General features: G+C 41.9%; 2 protein-coding genes across 2 annotated transcripts; both read left to right on the top strand.

The window, feature by feature from the left end:
• The first annotated feature begins 1,658 nt into the window (after nt 1-1,658).
• tmem35 (transmembrane protein 35) lies at nt 1,659-4,327 on the top strand. Its single transcript, XM_034598565.1, has 2 exons — nt 1,659-2,119; nt 2,876-4,327. The coding sequence occupies exons 1-2, from the start codon at nt 1,748-1,750 to the stop codon at nt 3,239-3,241; spliced, it is 738 nt and encodes a 245-aa protein (XP_034454456.1). The 5' UTR covers nt 1,659-1,747; the 3' UTR covers nt 3,242-4,327.
• Nucleotides 4,328-5,298: 971 nt separating this feature from the next.
• On the top strand, nt 5,299-17,979 carry cenpi (centromere protein I). The gene is made up of 20 exons (XM_034598601.1): nt 5,299-5,548; nt 6,626-6,763; nt 7,058-7,176; nt 7,512-7,619; nt 7,979-8,027; nt 8,180-8,226; nt 8,500-8,589; nt 8,695-8,826; nt 9,594-9,737; nt 10,883-11,003; nt 11,219-11,313; nt 11,456-11,573; nt 12,104-12,168; nt 12,332-12,441; nt 13,278-13,413; nt 14,702-14,826; nt 15,222-15,270; nt 15,876-16,094; nt 16,529-16,570; nt 16,708-17,979. The coding sequence occupies exons 1-20, from the start codon at nt 5,380-5,382 to the stop codon at nt 16,789-16,791; spliced, it is 2,160 nt and encodes a 719-aa protein (XP_034454492.1). The 5' UTR covers nt 5,299-5,379; the 3' UTR covers nt 16,792-17,979.
• Nucleotides 17,980-18,617: the final 638 nt, after the last annotated feature.

The following is an 18,617-nucleotide window of genomic DNA, read 5'->3' as shown; positions in this document are numbered from 1 at the left end:
TACTTAGTTTTAATTTTAAGGGAAACATCATTTTTCAACCGAATCCTTTTTTATGATGATTTGAACAATGATAGCAAAGTGACCAACACATCTCTGAAATTGTATAATAAACATTTTGTCAGTACGTGTGCAGTGTATTTTGTGTTTACATTAGAGCAGCCACAATAAGTGTTGTCACAGCAGCAAACATTACAACAGTATTTATCCTGCAAGCTATTTAGACATCTAACATACACAACAAATGAAGAACATAATCTGGATTTAAAAAATGGATTCGGTTTCAGTCCTCCTTCCTTACATCTAAGTCAACTTGTCTATCAACCATAATCCATATCTGAAAAAAAGAAACTCTATATTTATTGGGTATTTACCGCTGCAGCTTCTGGAATGGACAGAGGGATTTTTGAGCTTCATCAATATTGATTTTACCGTCCAAGCCAAAGCAATGACAAATATTGCTAAATTAAATAAAGATGGAGTGTTAAACGAGGGTATATGAAGTCACATTGAAAATAAAAGTGGCTCAAGTGATCACTGGTGAATTTCTGACCTTATTTTAGATAACAGAATAAAGTGACCTCCAGGAGAGGTAGTTATCCTACAGATCAACGTAAAGGTTTGGTTTTACATGTAATGTGTGGAGTATCATTTTGAACTGTGACACATGGAAACCATAGAGGTGTTGCATAAAATAAGAATATCTCTTGTTTGTCCTGGGTTTATTTTGAAATAAAAAGTTTGCTTGGAGCAGATGATGATGGAGCAAGGGATGATGGAGCAGAGGATGATGGAGCAAGGGATGATGGAGCAGAGGATGATGGAGCAAGGGATGATGGAGCAGAGGATGATGGAGCAAGGGATGATGGAGCAGAGGATGATGGAGCAAGGGATGATGGAGCAGAGGATGATGGAGGAGACGATGACGGAGCAGAGGATGTTGGAGCAGAGGATGTTGGAGCAGAGGATGATGGAGCAGAGGATGATGGAGCAGAGGATGATGGAGCAGAGGATGTTGGAGCAAGGGATGATGGAGCAGAGGATGATGGAGGAGAGGATGACGGAGCAAAGGATGTTGGAGCAAGGGATGATGGAGTAGAGGATGATGGAGCAGAGGATGAAGGAGCAGAGGATGATGGAGCAGAGGATGATGGAGCAGAGGATGAAGGAGCAGAGTATGAAGGTGCAAGGGATGATGGAGCAGAGGATGAAGGAGCAGAGGATGATGGAGCAGAGGATGATGGAGCAGAGGATGTTGGAGCAGAGTATGAAGGTGCAAGGGATGATGGAGCAGAGAATGAAGGAGCAGAGGATGATGGAGCAGAGGATGATGGAGCAGAGAATGAAGGAGCAGAGGATGATGGAGCAGAGAATGTTGGAGCAGAGGATGATGGAGCAGAGGATGATGGAGCAGAGAATGAAGGAGCAGAGGATGAAGGAGCAGAGGATGATGTAGCAGAGGATGGTGGAGCAGAGGATGATGAAGCAGATGATGTTGGAGCAGAGGATGAAGGAGCAGAGGATGATGAGCAGAGGATGTGGGAGCAGAGGATGATGGAGCAGAGGATGAAAGAGCAGAGGATGAAGGAGAATGATGGAGCAGAGGATGTTGGAGCAGAGGATGATGAAGCAGAGGATGATGGAGCAGAGGTTGAAGGAGCAGAGGATGTTGGAGCAGAGAATGATGAGCAGAGGATGTGGGAGCAGAGGATGATGGAGCAGAGGATGAAAGAGCAGAGGATGAAGGAGAATGATGGAGCAGAGGATGTTGGAGCAGAGGCTGAGCTACACTCCTCCTCCTCCTCCTCCTCCTCCTGGATGCGGCGCAGGGCGACATCCAGCGCGGCGCCATTTCTGCGGTTCAGCCTCCGGAAGCTCCTCCCCCTGGTGGTGGTGGTGGTGGTGGTGGTGCATCTTCAGCGGGAGAACCGACCGACAGACGCTCATCCAGTCCGGTGAGGGAAAGCGCCCTGAGCTGCTGCGAGCCCCGGTCCAGAAAAACATGGCCTCACCGAGGACAGTAACCATCGTGGCCCTTTCCTTCGCCCTGGGCCTGTTCTTCGTGTTCATGGGAACCATCAAACTCACACCGAGGCTCAGCAAAGACGCCTACAGTGAAATGGTGAGTACGCGTCCGCGGCGAGAGGCCATTGTTCTCGGGGGAGGATGGAGGCTCTCAGGCTCGGATAACGCGGGGAGATGTTGACCTTAATATGAAGAGAGACGGGAAATGAACGCGTGTGTGAAGGCTTTGTTTCCCCTGAACGTGAAAGAATCAGACCTGAGGTCGGTTAGCTCACAGGTTAGGCCTCTGTGTGATGGGATAAACCTTTTAAATGTGTCTGGATCAACACAGGAATCAGCATCGATACATAATCTCCCCACAGCAGCTGGTTAATGCTAAAACACTAAGGATTCACCAGGGATTTCATTCATTTCCTTTCACATTCTGTTATTTAGCTTAAATATCCCAATTTGTGTTCCGGACAAATAACAGATTTCCAAGCTTTACTAGTGTCTTTAATGTCCGTTGAATGTGTATAAGTTGTTTAACTACTCGTTTTAAGGTGGAAAGCAAGTTAAGGATTTTAATGGCGGCACATTCGAGCAAATTCTCTGAGATGCACCTGATGTTGAAGTGTCCTGAGTGGGGGGGGGGGGGTGCTAGCTGTCCTGCTACAGCCTCACTAACATGCTAACAGGCTAGCTTCCTGTCACATGTAGATTCAAATAGGTTCAATATTAACTGTGGCAAATGATAAAGTTAATGCGTTTGATTTTAGAATGGAGACCTAACAAGTCCTTGTGGGTGTTTGCATGACCTTATTTAAAAGCTGGAGGTATCTCAAGCAGATGTCTGAATTCTTCTCCTTTGCAGAAAAGGGCCTACAAGAGTTACGCCAAGGCACTGCCGGGCCTGAAGAAGATCGGGATCAGCTCAGTCCTGCTCCGCAAGATCATCGGCTCTCTGGAGGTGGGCTGCGGCGTGGTGCTCACCCTCGTGCCGGGCAGGCCGAAGGACGTGGCCAACTTCTTGCTGCTGCTGGTCATGCTGGCCGTCCTGTTCTTCCACCAGCTAGTGGGAGACCCCCTGAAGCGGTACGCCCACGCTCTGGTCTTTGGCATTCTGCTCACCTGTCGGCTGCTCATCGCCCGCCAGAGCGACGACCGGCCGGAGAGAGAGGACAGCAGAGAGGAACAGCACGTGAACGACCAGGAAAAGAACAAGGTCAAGCAGTCCTAAGATCCCTCTTCCACTCTGGTCCAAGCCACAGCAAAGGGAAACTGATGCACCTTTATGGATTGTAGTCATTTGAATTTGGAAGGAAACAGTCACTCCCAGTAATAAAAGCCCTCACACATCCCCCCCCCTGTCTCATCCAGCTGGCTGACTGAATACCCTCACCCACTCCTCTGCACCGTTAATGTGAAACCAAGAACTCCTGACCCATACGTCCTCTACATAAACATGGACAATCTTACCTGTGGAAACTCTGAAGAGCTCAGCTCGTTGTAACAATAGTCTATCCCATGTTCCCTATTTATTTCAGTCCTACACTGTGTTAAAGTTACTAGTGTTTTTTTTTGTTTTGAATGAAGTGTACGTTTCGTTAATGTTACAAGTTGATTTGAGAATGCTGTTTTTCATGAAAGAATCTTTGTAGCTTGTTTTTTCTAATTTGTTTTTATACTGTATGTAGGAGAGACTGATAATTTATGAATTTCAATATTTCAAGCATGTTTCCTCTGGTCAAGACAACAGAACATAAACCAAACAGAGCACTGCTGAAAGGGTTTTGTACTAACTAACCGTACATTGGGAAGTATTACATAGCCGCATCTTACTTTGATGCAATGTGAACAGAAGGCTATTTTAAAAAGAAAAAATATATACATCCTCAGTCATATTTCATCTCTGCGGGTTTTTGCAGAAGTACAAATGAAACCCATTCTCCTGAGGTCAAATAGGCTGAATTCCCCTTTTCTCCTTTTAGTTCAGTGAACACAGTGAAGTTGTTCAGCTGGGAAGGACAGCAGCTGCTGCCTCAGGTGTCTGCTGCCAGCTCGTACAGCTGAGCATCCAACTCAGTCTTTTTGTCTGTTAAAATTGAACTTGACTTTTCTTTTTTAATTCACAGTCTTAGAATTCTTCTCTGTCTCGAAACGGCTCTGCTCAACCCTTTGGTTTTATTGTTTTCCTCTCTAAAGATTTGAAAATCCTCAGGTTTGGGGATTAAAAGTCATCTAAAAATTATGTCAGATTTGAGATTGAAAATATTTCTGTAAATGATATACTTCAAATAAAGAATTGGAGGTATGACTGGCTAAATATTGTCTGTTTATTAGCACTCTTGCGTAGCTCCACTTTAAAAATGCTGTGGTGGGATTTTTATGTTGCAATCTTATTATATAACTTCACTCAGTCCCTGTCACATTCCTTCTCATTAACAGTTTCATGAGCCCAAATATGCATCGCTAGTCTCTATGCACATTAAGGGATTTGTTTCTTATTTTATTACTGGTTCATCATAGTCACATGAAATTAATGTAGTTACAAGGAAATTATAAGGGAAATGACCTGATCCGTATCTGAAAATCACTTTATTCTGTAAATATATTTTAAATATAAGCTGTAAGACAAAAACCACAACACAGGGAACCACCCAATCTTTTTCATAACTATATGATTAGAAAAAAACATGCCCCAACAGTGGATGTGAGGGAACAGACATCCCAATTCAGACAGTAAGGGTCTTTGAAGAGGCTAAGACAAAGTGGGGTGATTTTGCTCCTGCTTTTAAGACCATTTGGCTTTGCAGGGTTTGGATAGGTTATAAAGTCTTTTCTATTTACGGCAAACAATATTTTTAAGGTTCAGACTGCTGTCAGACAAAAAAATTGAATTTGCTTTCATGGGCATGTCAAAAATATTTTTTTATTCTTTCATTCTATAGACCAAACGATCAATTATTTGAGAATATAGTCACTAGATTAATGATAATAGAAATAGTCTGGCTGCCCAAGATAGTTTTAACCACTGTAAAGTTGAGGATGACATTTTTCATTTAATAACCTGACAGGTTTTTGTCCTCTGTGTGAAAAGTATATGTATATACATGTATTTTTAATGGCGTGTTTACCATCTATTGACGTGCAACACAACTTGCTAATACTGCCTAATAAAGGAATCTTAATCTTACTGTCTTTCTGTGGTTGGCGCTATGGGCTGGAGGTGGACTACAACCTGACTACAACTCCCAGGAAGCCCTCGAGCGGAAGCGGCGAAGTGCGCACGCGCAGAGCAAACGGTCGGGCGGGATTTGATTTCGGTTTGAATGGCCGCGGCGGAACTCAGTGTTTCCAAGTGTTAGCGATGCAGAAATGGCAGCGAAGCAAAACGCGTCGGGGTCCTCTGATTCAGACCAGTCGTCTCTAACCGAGCAGCAGACGAGCCGGAGCTTTAACCGGAGTGTTCGGGTGGCGGAGAAGGAGCGGAGGAAGACCGAGGCGGAGGACCCGTTCGTCCCGGCCCTCAAGTACTTCTCTGACGGTAGGAGGCGGCCCGGCTGCTCCCAGTCAAGCAGCTAACTGAGCTAACGTCACTGTTAGCAACCGTGCTAACCGTCCAGGATTCAAACAACAAAGCTTTAACTCGCGTTACCTTCTTATGTGAAGTTTACTGGTGGCTAATGTTTGCTAAGTTACGGTTAGCTCCTGAATTAGATGATGACACAGTCCCAGACAGAGCTGGGGTTATATCAGTAACTTTATTTACAAAACACAGACGACTTCTGTTTTTAATATATACTGAACCAAAAGTTCCCCTGCTATGACGATGTAACGATTAATCGATTACATTAATCAGGAACTAAATACTGGTTAATAGTGGTCGAGTATTTGTTAGAAAAACACCAAACATCTGATGTTTACAGCTTCTTAAATGATTTGCTTATATTTTCTTTGTCATGAGTGTTAAACTGGTTTATTATTTAGGACTCACAGTCAAAACAAAACAAGATTAATCGATAATGCAACTTATTGATGATTGTGTAGGTTTAGTCTGATTCTGCAAGAATGTTAACTTATAGATTTTGACATTTGAAGTGACGTTTACTTGAAGAACTATATTGTATATTTTGTATTACTGTCATATTCTTGTATTCTGTGTGAATGCAGGCACACCCCTACCCTTCATATACAGTGTGTATATACTGTTGGGTTAATGTAAACAGGAAGGATGCTCACCAGGTCATTCACTGCAGCCTAATTTCAGCTCGAACATCTCCTATATATGTGCAATTCTTTGAAAAAGTATTAACTGGATGCTTCAATACAACTTTCCTTGCTTGGCCTGAAAACACTGAATATACTTTTACGTTCTTGTCACACACAAAAATATCCTGTGTTAAGATTTCTATAATCATCAAATTATGTTTATTTGGTGTTTTTAAAAAGAGAATAATTGTTTTGGCATTCTTGTGTTAGGACAATACTATGTTGTCTGTGGTTGCTTCAGTAAAAATCAACATATCAAGTACAAACTAGAAAAAACATTGAGAGAATTAGTTCTTCATCATGCTAACTCATACACAGTTGTGATATATGACGTCACCTCTCCTTCCTGTAGTTGAAGCAGGTACTCCATTGCAAGGGAACGATGAGTTTGAGAGGAACCTGGTGTTGGTGGAGAAGGTGGCCTACGCTAGAGGACTTTCCCCGGAGGCCATCTCTGTCATGCTGGAGTTTGCCATGAGCCTCCGTATGGGTAAGAAGATAATTCACACAGTCCGTCTTTGTCTGGGCACAGGAAACAACCAACTCCACACAGATTCATTCAAACTGACTCTCACAATGTTATCCACTGAGACACTGCTGTCCAAAATGCAATACCAACATTATTTATGTTGTAGATACGGTGTTATAACTTGTCAATGTGATGTGAGGACACTTTTCACAAGGCAGTGTCACATTGTAGCACAAGTATTGTCTGTGCAAAGGAATTGCGTTCTGTTAATGTACCGGGCAGTTAATTTAGTTTTCTGCACCTTTCTCGATGTAGGGACGAGTCCATGTGTCCGGATACTGAAGTGTCTGATTCCTGCCACCGTGGTGCCACAGGAGGCTGTGGTTCGAGCCGTAGTTTGGCTGGGTGTTGGCAAAATACCCATCAGCACCCAAGTAAGTGCATTTCATTTTGCTCGCACTTATAAATCTGAAGACTTTTAAAGATAAAGTTTCTGATGTGTAGTCTGTAGTTACTTTTTAACTTCATGATGGTGGGCAGTAAATGTTGATAAAATTACTTTAAAACGTTTTCTGTCCATGAGTAATTTTCTAGCATGTTGATACAGGGAGATGCATTATTACCTCTTAAAGACTAATTCTATTATAGTTTAGTTGGTAAAATGCAATATTTGAGACAAGCTTTTGTTTACCTGCTTGTAATTCAGTTTTCTCTTATTGCTGACATGGCTCCATAGTTAATACATTTTTGCGTTTTCTGCTATATTCAGATTCTTTTTATAAAGTGGGTGTTGACCGTCTTTGACATGATTGACGCAAAAGAGCAACTTCGAGCTATCTATGGCTTCATCTTCAGCTTTGTCACGGAGGAAAATCTGGTAAGTGTACTCATGATATTAGTGTTGTTGTAATAAGCATTAAGCAAAATTTGGTAACATGAATTCAGATTTTTACAGTCCAATTTACATCTATTTTTGATTAACAAAAATCTATTTATGTGCTGTAGGCCTGATAATTACAGTTCATGTATTAAGGAACAAAATGTCAGGACCCGGTTTCAAGAAGCAGGTTCACAGAATTATCTGTATAATAGTTTTAATGTATTAAAAGATGCCAAAAAAAACAGATCTGTAACTGAAAAGGATGTGATATATTCAGGGTTTGACACTGGCTCCTTTCCCGTATCTGGGATCCACTCAACAGCTGTTGTCATTATATCTTGTCCCATTTTTTTCAGTGTCCCTTCATCTGCCATCTGTTGTACCTTTTGACCAGAAAGGAAAGTGGTGAGTCTTTTCCCATTTTCACACCTGAAATATGATCCACATTTGTACTGTGGTCTCCTCCATTTGCTCTGGTTTACTCCTTTGTTTGCTCTTTTCAGTATTCTCATCACCTCTGAGTGTTATTGATTACTTGATTTACTTTCTCATTGTAGTGCGAGTGTTCAGAGTGCGGAAGCTGCTGGAGCTTCAGTCTAAACTGGTAAATATCCTGCTAATTAAATATGATCTCTTGAGCCATTTATCACAGCTACTTGAATATTTCCTTACTGACTTTGAAAATCGGTTTGATGATAAATTGCATAAATAGATTATTTTTTTCTGTGGTTCACACATTGTTCCTATAAACAGTTCCCCATACCTTACTATTTGTTGTTGTGGTATATTTCATTATAAGGAAACTACAGTAAAATGAAGAAGTCATGAACAGGATGCATCATACTGAGTGTGTTGACATTCGCTCATGTGTTCTCAGGGAAGGCAGCCGTTCCTCATGCACCTACTGTCCCTTTACAAAGTGTTTTGTCCGGAACTTGTGACTCTCTCCATTTCTTCACGAATGCGGGTTTGTACATGGACTCTGCAGTTAATGCTCATTCTGCTGTTAGAATACCAGATGACCATTATCTCCAATCATCAGTAAAATTACATATTTGTCTGTCTCATACAGAGTGGGTTTCGGAATCACAACTCCCCCTGGAAGTCATCATTGATTGCTGTACAGAAGAGGAATGGTTCCCAGCTTGCCTCCAGCGACAGTCTGCCCCTCACAATAAAAGATAAGCTCAGCTCTCGGAAACGGGTATGGACGTCTATTTAAGTTGTCAGCCGCACTGTTTACTTTGTTTGCAATCAGTCCTGCCACACTGCAGTTACTGCTGCAGTTTGCCAAGGCCCTTCCAGCAATTAATTTGGCCCACCTCCACCCCAACATCCACCTGGGTTCTCTCCAGGGGTGAAACTGTTACGATATCGTGCTCGTTTATTGTGTGAAATATGAATGTATTAGTTTATTTATTGTTTTATTATTTATATTATTTGTTTTGCGCATCTAAATCCTTAAGATGTTTAATTCATCTTTAAATTCAAATCAGAGAATTTGGTATCTGTAATGGAAAAATGACTGAAGGCATTATTTATTAACAAGATAGTTACCAATTATTTATTTTTCTCGATAGAGTAACCAATTAATCCACTAATTGTTGCATCTCTAGCCAAGTACCAGTTTTACACAGAGTTGTAACAATTAGTTAAATAATTGATTTGTGCAATGATAGAAAATAAAACATCGACCGTATTGATAACCAAATTATTTATCACTTTTCAAGCAGAAATGACAATTAGCTGATTCCAGCTCCTTTTCTCTGTAATATATATCGGGTTTGGAGAGTTCTTCAAACAAAATAACACATTTGTTGACGTCACCTTGAGGAGACGGTCATCTCTCATAATTCTCAAATATTTTATAGACAGAGAAGTAATCAATAATTTTTTTTTTATATAAATGAATTTGTACATAGCTGCCTAGCCTCTATTTATTGTGTTTTTTTACTGTGCTTTATTTCTCAGAAATACAGTCACCTGGAGTTGCCGGTTTTGAATTCGCTCGTCAATAAACAGGCTCAGGCTGAGTCGCCCTTCAGCAGAAAGTTGGTTCCCCTGGTGCAACTCAGCTCTTTTACTCAGCTCCTGGAAAATATACATCGAATAGAGGTAACACCTCTCAGGAAAGAGCTCCGAGCTCTACACCTACTGGGTGCTGACACTGCAACTGCTTTATTTACTGTCTCATTTCTTCTGTGTCTTTCTACGTTTCACTATTCAGCTGTTGGTCTCATAACATCAGTGTCGCCAGAGTATAATTTAAGCATCAAGCATGGGGATCATTTATTATTTAAGCAACAGAATTTAATTTATGCCAGTTTGTCCATGCCATTAGGATGCTTAACCACAGTCTGTGATGTATCCTCACAGCCACTGGGTGGTGCTGTATCACTGTTAAAATGTTGTCTCTATATAGTTTTAGGCCACTAAGAACTTAAGTCCTACAGAAAGCCCAGCAGAGGTGGCCTCAGGCTGTAATTTGTTTATTAGATTAGAGCATAAACCAGTTTTATGAGCACCGTGCTGGTCGTTTGTCTTCTAAACAGATTGTGGCTACTTTTACAGATATCATCAGTTGTTTATCTATCCTATATGAACACTGGGAAGAGACGTATCAGAGTAATGCATTGGACAAAGTCACAAAGCAAATGGTCGTTTAAAGAGCCCCCTCCATAAATGTCTATTTGCCCTGCAGATTCAGTGACCTGATAAAGTTAATATAAGGCATTTTAAATGGCCTGCAGACTTTTATGTTTCTTGCTACATAAATCTACCTCTTTCCTTTCCCACAAAACCAACATGAGCAGATTTTGGACGGCCTCAACTGTGTTGATTGCCAAGAAAGCTCCCCTCTGCCGTGTGTTAGGAAAGACAGCTGAGACCAGTCAATCCAACCGTAGAGCAGAGGCATTGACAGCAGCATTGATTAGATCCCTCATCTCCTGTTGTCTGAAGGAAAATAGTGCTTCCTCAGTTTAATGATACAATTGTTTCATAATTATTAAGGAGCTGTGCTGTGTCCGTCTTCTTGGTTTAATGTATTTATTATACTAACACCGTATCCACATTGAGAGGCAGCTGCTCATGCACAATAAAGAAGGATATGATGGAAGACATGTCCCAGTGCTGACATTATGGAGATTAGTGGATACGGAAAGAATCGGCTCAGTATCCCCTCTTTGAATTTATGGATATTTGATTATTTCAGCCTCTCAATTATACTGTTTCCCATTTTTTCCTTTTACCTCCACCAGCTGCCCGCTCAGATGGGCTCGCTGCTGGGCTCCAGTCTGGCCCTGCAGTACCTTGACTGTGTTCAGGATGAGTCTGCCCTCCTACGCCTCAACTTCTGGCTCGGCTACGCTCTCCACGAAGGTACGTGTGTGTGTGTGTGTGTGTGTGTGTGTGTGTGTGTGTGTGTGTTACCTAGTTGGCATTTCAAAGGGCTTCTTTCAGAGACGGGTTTAAGAGGTACTGGGGGGGATTTTACTGTGTAAAGCTGCAGCACATTTGAAGTCTTCTGCTGTTTTCCTTTTTATTCCTTTGACTTTTTCACTCAGTAAATACCCTTTTTTGCTATTGCTGTTAAGAATTTCTGTTCTGTGGGGATGGAAGAGCCTCCCAGAATTCAGAGGAAGCTCTGCAATTTCTGGACAAGTTGCTGTCCACACAGCACTTTCTGCAGGTGAGCCTCACCACTCAAGCCCTGATAGCTACCTCTCTATCTGACAACCATCACTCACTATCTCTGCAACATGTATAGCTGACACCTGCCGCAAAACCCCAGCAGGTTACGTAAATGTTTTCAATTCACATTTCTCCAACAGGAAGCATTTTCCAGTTCAGAGGCTTTCCTGTACAAGTTTCTCAGCGTGTGGGATGGTTCCCTCCTCCGCCCACAGATCCTCAGCCTCCTAAGCAACATTCCTGTTGTCCCCAGTTCCCGTAAGTTGTGCTTCCACAGACTGCCGCTGTCATTGACCAGTACCCCTCTTTAGTTTGCTTACCTTCTCACTCTTCCTAAATTTATTATATAATCAAGTCGTTTAAGGAAAAAAACCCATTTGATTCGATTCTTGGGGGAAAAAAGCAGCACTGTCACTGCAGTCTCCCTCAGGAGTTCTCGCCTGGGCCTTGGCTGCTGCACACAACCCACCGCGTGACGGACAGGGGTCACACAATGTCACTTCCATTGATTGAAAATGAAATGTAATCTGTCAAACTGAAATGAACAAACAGTTGTAACAGTGGCAGAGAGTTCACAATCTAAACCCACTTGTTTGGAAATACTGGTAAATGGTACTTTCGTGGAACCAAGTGTTGTAAGCCTACCATTGTCTATCCGAGGGCACATCTCGGATATATTCACCCAAATAAGCATCAATGTTAACAAGGCCAGTAATTTTGTGTCATACACTTTGATTATGGTGCATTTATATATGCCGCAGCCGTAACTTTTTACTCCCCCACTTCAGAAATCGGAAGGCTTCTGTTTGAGCCCCTCATGCAGCTCTTCTTCACATCCTCGCTGTTTTTCAAGGTAGGCTTTCCTCCGAGGCTCAAGTAGAATAAGCTTGGTGCTATGCTTGAATTACCAAACCTCCTGCTATTAGTATGAATAAAACACTCACTGTGTCCTTTTTAGTGTTTAAGCTACTGTATGCTTAGTGCTTTTCCACTTTGTCGTGTGTGTGTGTCTGCAGTGTGGACTCATGGAGTGCCTGAACAATATGCTGTTGAAGTGGCTTACCTGGCATTCAGTGTACGCTCTGGAGGACGACTTAGACATCAGCCTCAACAGCCACACCTCTATGTGAGTCTCACAACTACTTTCCTCTGCGTGTTTATGCCCTGAACATAAACAAGCAATAGACCTGAAACACTCAGATAATTTACTTAAGAGCATAAGAGTCGTGGCTCTTTAAGTTTTTACTCTCAATCCCCAAAAATCCTCTCACACGTCGGATGTAATAAACGTCCTCAGATGCTGCCTCAGTTTCACTTACTGCAACTCAGTGAAATAAAAAGAATCACTCCATTATAGAAGTCCCAGTTGACACTTTGTTCAAATTAAAAGTTCTATTGATTTAAGCAGCATGTTGGACTATTTCATATATCAAATTTTGAGAGAAACTCAACATATATCAGCTAAGGCAGAAATGTGTATGGACGTTTTTTGTTTTGAACCCATTTATTCATCATATTTTATAATTGAAATTATTTTTGAGACAGAAACATTCAATATCCAGTTAAATGATTTTCCAGTTTCCAGATTAAGAGGCGGAGTTGGTGTCAGTTATGTTTGAATATCTGCGTCATTCCACAATATATAATCCAATAAGTGGAGAGAACCATTTTCATTCACTGCCATTCCCAAACTCACCAAATGTAAAAATAATCGATTGTGTGTTTGTGCACTCGTTCTCATGTCAGAGCTGATTCAGTGTTAGTTGTTTTTGTGATGTAGTGAACTGCCACTTTGACTGATTCAGGAGCTTTCTTCTATCAGAGAGCTCAGTCACAGAATAATGAGAGAGACCTGAGTCATAGAGTCATGCTCCACGGGCAAATCAGCAGACCGATGATACAACTTGGTGTCATGTCTAGTGTAAGTCTCTGTGTCTGACTCTGCTCTTCCTTCTGTCCCAGAAACATGACCCTGTCAGGGTTCAAAGACTCGGTGATGGAGCTGGTTCACTTTGTGGGTCGTCTGTCGTCCGTGGGCCTTCAGCTCGAAGGCTCTCACTCGCTCCTCCTCAGCTTCATCCTGGACTTCTACGAGACGGTAAACTGAGCTGATCTCCTTAAATCAAAGATGTTTTTTGTTGATAAACAAAATACATCTACTATTACTACACTTAGAAGTTTGAGTTTTATTGTCCAAAATAACATGCATGTAGTTTGACAGTAGACTGACATTTTCACATCTGTCTAATGATGGGGAACAGATTCTCTGTCCTCAATTATTTTAAAGCGTGAGCTTTCCCTTTCTTTGGCAAGTTAACAACTACATAAAGCAGACAAAGTAAGAAGACAACAATCAAAATGGACAAGGGCAAAAGGACAATGTAAGACTGACGAAATAGCAGCAACAAACACACTATAATAAGGATTATAGACACAGATATGCAGTGGATTAGTTTGACATTTTGGCAAATTTTGTTGTGAGTAAGATAAGAAGATTGATATCTCTCTCATACCTGTAATAATATGGAGCTGACGCCAGTTACCTTAGCTTAGCATAAAGGCTGTAAACAGGGGGAAACAGTTGTAAACAGCTGTAAACGGGGGGAACCACTTGCCCGGCTCTGTCTGACTGTAACAAAATTGGCCTCCCAGCACATCTAAAGTTCACTAACTAACACAAAACTAAAGCATAAAAACATCCGTTTGCTGTTTTATGTTAGCCAAACTATTTATTTAACAACTGGCCTGAAGCCAAATGACCATATGCCCAACCCATCTTTGTCGAAGCCCCTTTGACACGTATGTGGATTCACATGATCTGTCGGTCTTTTGTCAGCCTCCTATCTACCCTCTTAAAATGCTTGTGAGCGTATTTTATGATGATCCTGATGCAGGTCTCTCAACAAAATGCGTCATCCCAAGTTCAGTCCAGTTATATGCTTAGTTATAGCTATATACTGCAACTGCTGCTGGGGTTTCGACCTCTGCCAAACAGTTTCTCTGCCAGGACAAATAACTTCTCGTTGTCTCTTCTGGTTGCTTGGCAACTTTTCATCAAGTTTTATGTCAGACTGACGCATGTTTCAATCAGACGGAGCAGCATACAGAGAATCTTTTTTTATTGCAGCACACCACTTAAAAACTCAAAGCTTTTACTGCACTGCATGAACAGTAGTTCCTGGCCTTATTTGACTCAAAATATTCCATAAAGAAGAAGATAAGATACCAAGAGCAGCAACAAAGATCAGCGTGCACCAACTGTTCACAAAGCAAAGTCCTAATTAACGCTTTAGAGGGGAGATCTACTCCATGTTGTTGGAGTATCCACTTTTCACTTGTATCTCTCTGTGGGTGGGTGTTAACTGTGTATTTCTCTCCTCCTCCAGGTGTGTGACACATTTCTGAAGTACGGGCTCCCCCTGGTGGTGATGCCCCCTTCTGGAGTGTTTTACCCAGCCCTGTTTTCACCTGACCCCATTAGCGTGGACCGACTGGCCTTCATCATGTACAGGTGCGGACTCTTGGTCTCAGTGTTGCAGCCTGCCATCAGCTAATCTAGATGCATATGTTAGTTACCTTGACGACGGAACAGAACTGGAATCAAATGGCTGCATTGCACTAATGTACATGTTAATGTATGATTTATGATAATGAGCGGCTAAGGGGCGACACACGTAAACCCTCTTCCCCCCTTGATGTAGAATTCAAGCATCATTCATAGCTCCAGTTTCTAATAATACAAATCCTTACAGTGCCAGCTAATTGACTACACCCCAGGGTTATGAAATAATTTTACCAATGCATAAAAATGCCATGGCCAAAGAAAATTGGAGAGTTAATAGCATGAATTTCTTCTGATGAGCCACAGAGAGTTTTGCAGAGAGTCACTGTTTCTTTTTTGTCCAGGTACAAGGTGAACCTGACATCAGCCAAGAGTCAAGAGAAAGTCACAGAGGTAAAAAGAAAACACTTGGTTCTTGTTGCACACATCTGTAAATGAACCATTCTCAGATTTTCACTGCATTGGTACTGTAACAGTATATTTTTCCCCATTGCACTAAGTACTAGGCAGAGGGGATGTGGTGCTTTCATGCACCCACACGCATGTATTTCACATATACACTTTGAATGCATTAGTTCTTATTGCAGGTTTGATGTTCCTGCTCTCCTCTCACATTTCTTGCTATTTGTGCACCTTTTCATTCACTCCAGTAGTTTTTATAAATTTTACACGTCTCAGTCTCGCTCTAGGAATCCACCAGTGTCAACTCCCCCTTAATACCCTCTCAGATGGGGACTTGAAAAGTTGTTGATTTGAATGCAGCTTCCACTGCGAGCTGTGAATTTACATGTCAGGCAGCCAGCACTCTCCCCCTGATAAATGTCAGTGGCACGTTTTTATTAGGAAAAATGGACTTGGTAAATGACATGCAAATTAATCTGCACAGCAAATATCAGATGTGAAAGTCTGAGGAAGTAGAGTGCGGTTTAGTTTGACTCTCGTTCTTTTTGCTTTTTCTTTCATCTCAATCTGCCGCTCCCTTTGATTCTGTTTTCCAGCAGGCCTTTCACATCAGCCGCCAAACGTTTCGCGAGTTCAACAACTACGTGGTCGTCATGGTCAACTGCCTGTGGAACTCCAAAATGTTTCATCCGGGAATGGGTGTGCAGCTGGGAGAGGAGCTGCTCCTCAAGAGCAACGTACCGCAATACTGCACGAGTTTTGACCTGGTCCACCACCCTGCTTTCCTGAGCTACGCTGTCGACTTTCACCAGAGGGTGAGTGTGAATCATCCTGGGCGTCTTGATTTGTATCTTACAGAGAGATGTGGGTAGGATGTACCTGCTGCAGTCCACAAAATGCTTCTTCTACTGAGCACCTCTAAACAAAACCTACTTCAAAGCTTGGGCTTATTTTCAAACGGTAAGAGGCACTTGATTTTATCAGCGTGCGGCCGATCTGTACAGTTTAGGTAATATACTTGAAGGCAAGTCAAGGAGACAAATGTGTTATTAATGTAACTTTCAAATAAGATACATTAATACAGAAAGACATTTTATTATTAATGGCTGCTGCATGAGCCGCGGTTCTCAGCATGTTTAATAATACACACACCTTTTTTTGGTTCGGTCCAACTGCTCCATTCAGCAGAAATCTTGAGGGATTTAGAAGTGTGGGCTGACAATGAATATTAATGTTCTCTCTTTATCAGTGCTGGCCCGGGAGAAAGGACGTGGACCTCAATTCCATAAAGGTATACAGGGGTCTCCTTTTCATATCCACAATTATAATCGACTTCACGTGTAGTTTGATGTGCATCAGTCGTATTTCAAAGAATAAGAGATATTGCTTTGATCGTATCAATCCTCAGATGTTGTCCATTTGTTTCAGCATTCCAAGCCATGGAGCTGGTACCTGGAGTACTTGTACAGTCAAGGATACGACGGCCTCAAACAGTTTGTTCCAGCCCTGTAGCCAGAGGAGACAGCGTGGACATGCATTTGACTTTCCCCGGACGGTTCCTTTTTTGCGTTCACTGCTCATTAAAAGCTACAGGAACTAAATGAAATAAGGTCAATATATCTATTTCATTTCAGCAGTACTGTTGGATGGAATTCAGAGATATATTGATGATCTCCTGTTTTTTATTTAATTCCTGTGAGAGGCTGCAGAACCTGTTGCATTGGGATCCTTTTGCAGGGTTCACAATTGTTTTTAAAGATGTCATCTTCTTGCAATATCAGTTTCTTCATACAGTGGATTTGTAACTTGGCTAAAACTAAACTAAGCAAATGCAATTTGCAACATAGTAAATCACATCTACTTAGGATGAAATCGGAGTCATTACTCATGACAAAACCACAAGTGCTGTTGTTTGTTAAAAGCTGAATTTGAAATTTATGAATCCAGTCCAAACACTCCTGCCACAACCAATTAACAGACCACATGTAGGGCACTTTACAAAGTAAATGTATGAAAACAAATGATTTTGTGGACGGCAGGGACTCTAAGAGTGGGGGTGTAACGGGGGTTTCTGCAGCAGCCTCACCACCCCAGGTTCTCGCAGCTTTGAATGAGTGCGACGACTGTGCGGCAACTCTGCAGCTCCGCCTCACGTGCAGCTTCATCGACCTACGCTCCTCGGTGCACAAAGACTTTAACACATCGCAGTGGACGCGCCAATTTTTAATTGGACTCTTTTTTTTCTGAAATCTTTTTGCAAATTAACTTTTGTGGATGGAGGTGGCAGTTAGAAGGTGGACAATCCACCCAATAACCCCACCCTGGCGTTTGGGCCCAGGTTTTTTCAGAGGGACATCAGCTGGAAACTGACAACAGGCGACAGTCTGTACACAGCAGAGCTAAATGCTCAACTCAGTGGAGAGGAAAAACAACCACTTGCATCTTACTCATTTTTTAAAAGACTTGTACATATTTTATCTCCTCCTCTCTTCCAAGTGAGCTACTTGCAAGGGATCTGAGTTTGTTTTTCTGTACATAGACTTATCTGTGTTTATTGTGCTTTTCTTATAGTCTCAGCAACACTGCCCTGGTGGACATTTGGTAGAAGCAGTGACGTAGGTTTGAACACAGTGAAAACATGTGTTACAGAGAAAATGTGTTTAACGCAAAGAAGACAAACTAAAGTGGAAATTATTCTTTTTCGTTTTCTCTTTTTGTAGCAATTCAATCACGACCAACCGTAACTCTGTTTGATTTGACCACAGCGACCTTGAACCTGTTGTTCTGTTCAAAATGCATTGTAGCGTACTGTTTGAGTTTTATTCTTGTGCAGCTTAACATCTGCAAAATCCTGACTCTTGCACATTGCTGAAAATAAACAAGTGTGAGACTTTTGCTTTCGAAGCTATTAAAATCAACCTGTGGTGTCTTTTTAATTATACTGCAGCATGTCACTGTTTACGGAGCAAATAGCCTGGACTCGTGTCCAACCTGAGTCTTTGGCATCAGTTGCTTGAGAAGCTTTTATACGGATCGATGTTCTTGGCCATTGTCAGTTTGCTGAACCATCTGGGAAACAACATTCAGTTTTAATTGAGGGACCCATCTGGATGATTAATAGGCCCCTGGCTTTGTGATTGCTTTTGATGTCGCTGGGTGAAATCACTGCATGCACACAGTGACCAGCTTCTCCTTGATGTATTCTCATGATCAAGAACATATCAAACATGTCATTTATGTCGTGCCTGTGCTGGTATTTCGGCCAGATTTCATAGTTTCACTGTAATTTGGAGGAAAAACAAGACAGGGCCTCACTTCAAGTAAAGTTCAATGACCCC

The sequence above is a fragment of the Hippoglossus hippoglossus genome, chromosome 10 (genome assembly GCF_009819705.1).
Source record: "Hippoglossus hippoglossus isolate fHipHip1 chromosome 10, fHipHip1.pri, whole genome shotgun sequence".
NCBI lineage: Eukaryota > Metazoa > Chordata > Actinopteri > Pleuronectiformes > Pleuronectidae > Hippoglossus > Hippoglossus hippoglossus.
This window is presented reverse-complemented; position numbering and strand designations above follow the sequence as displayed.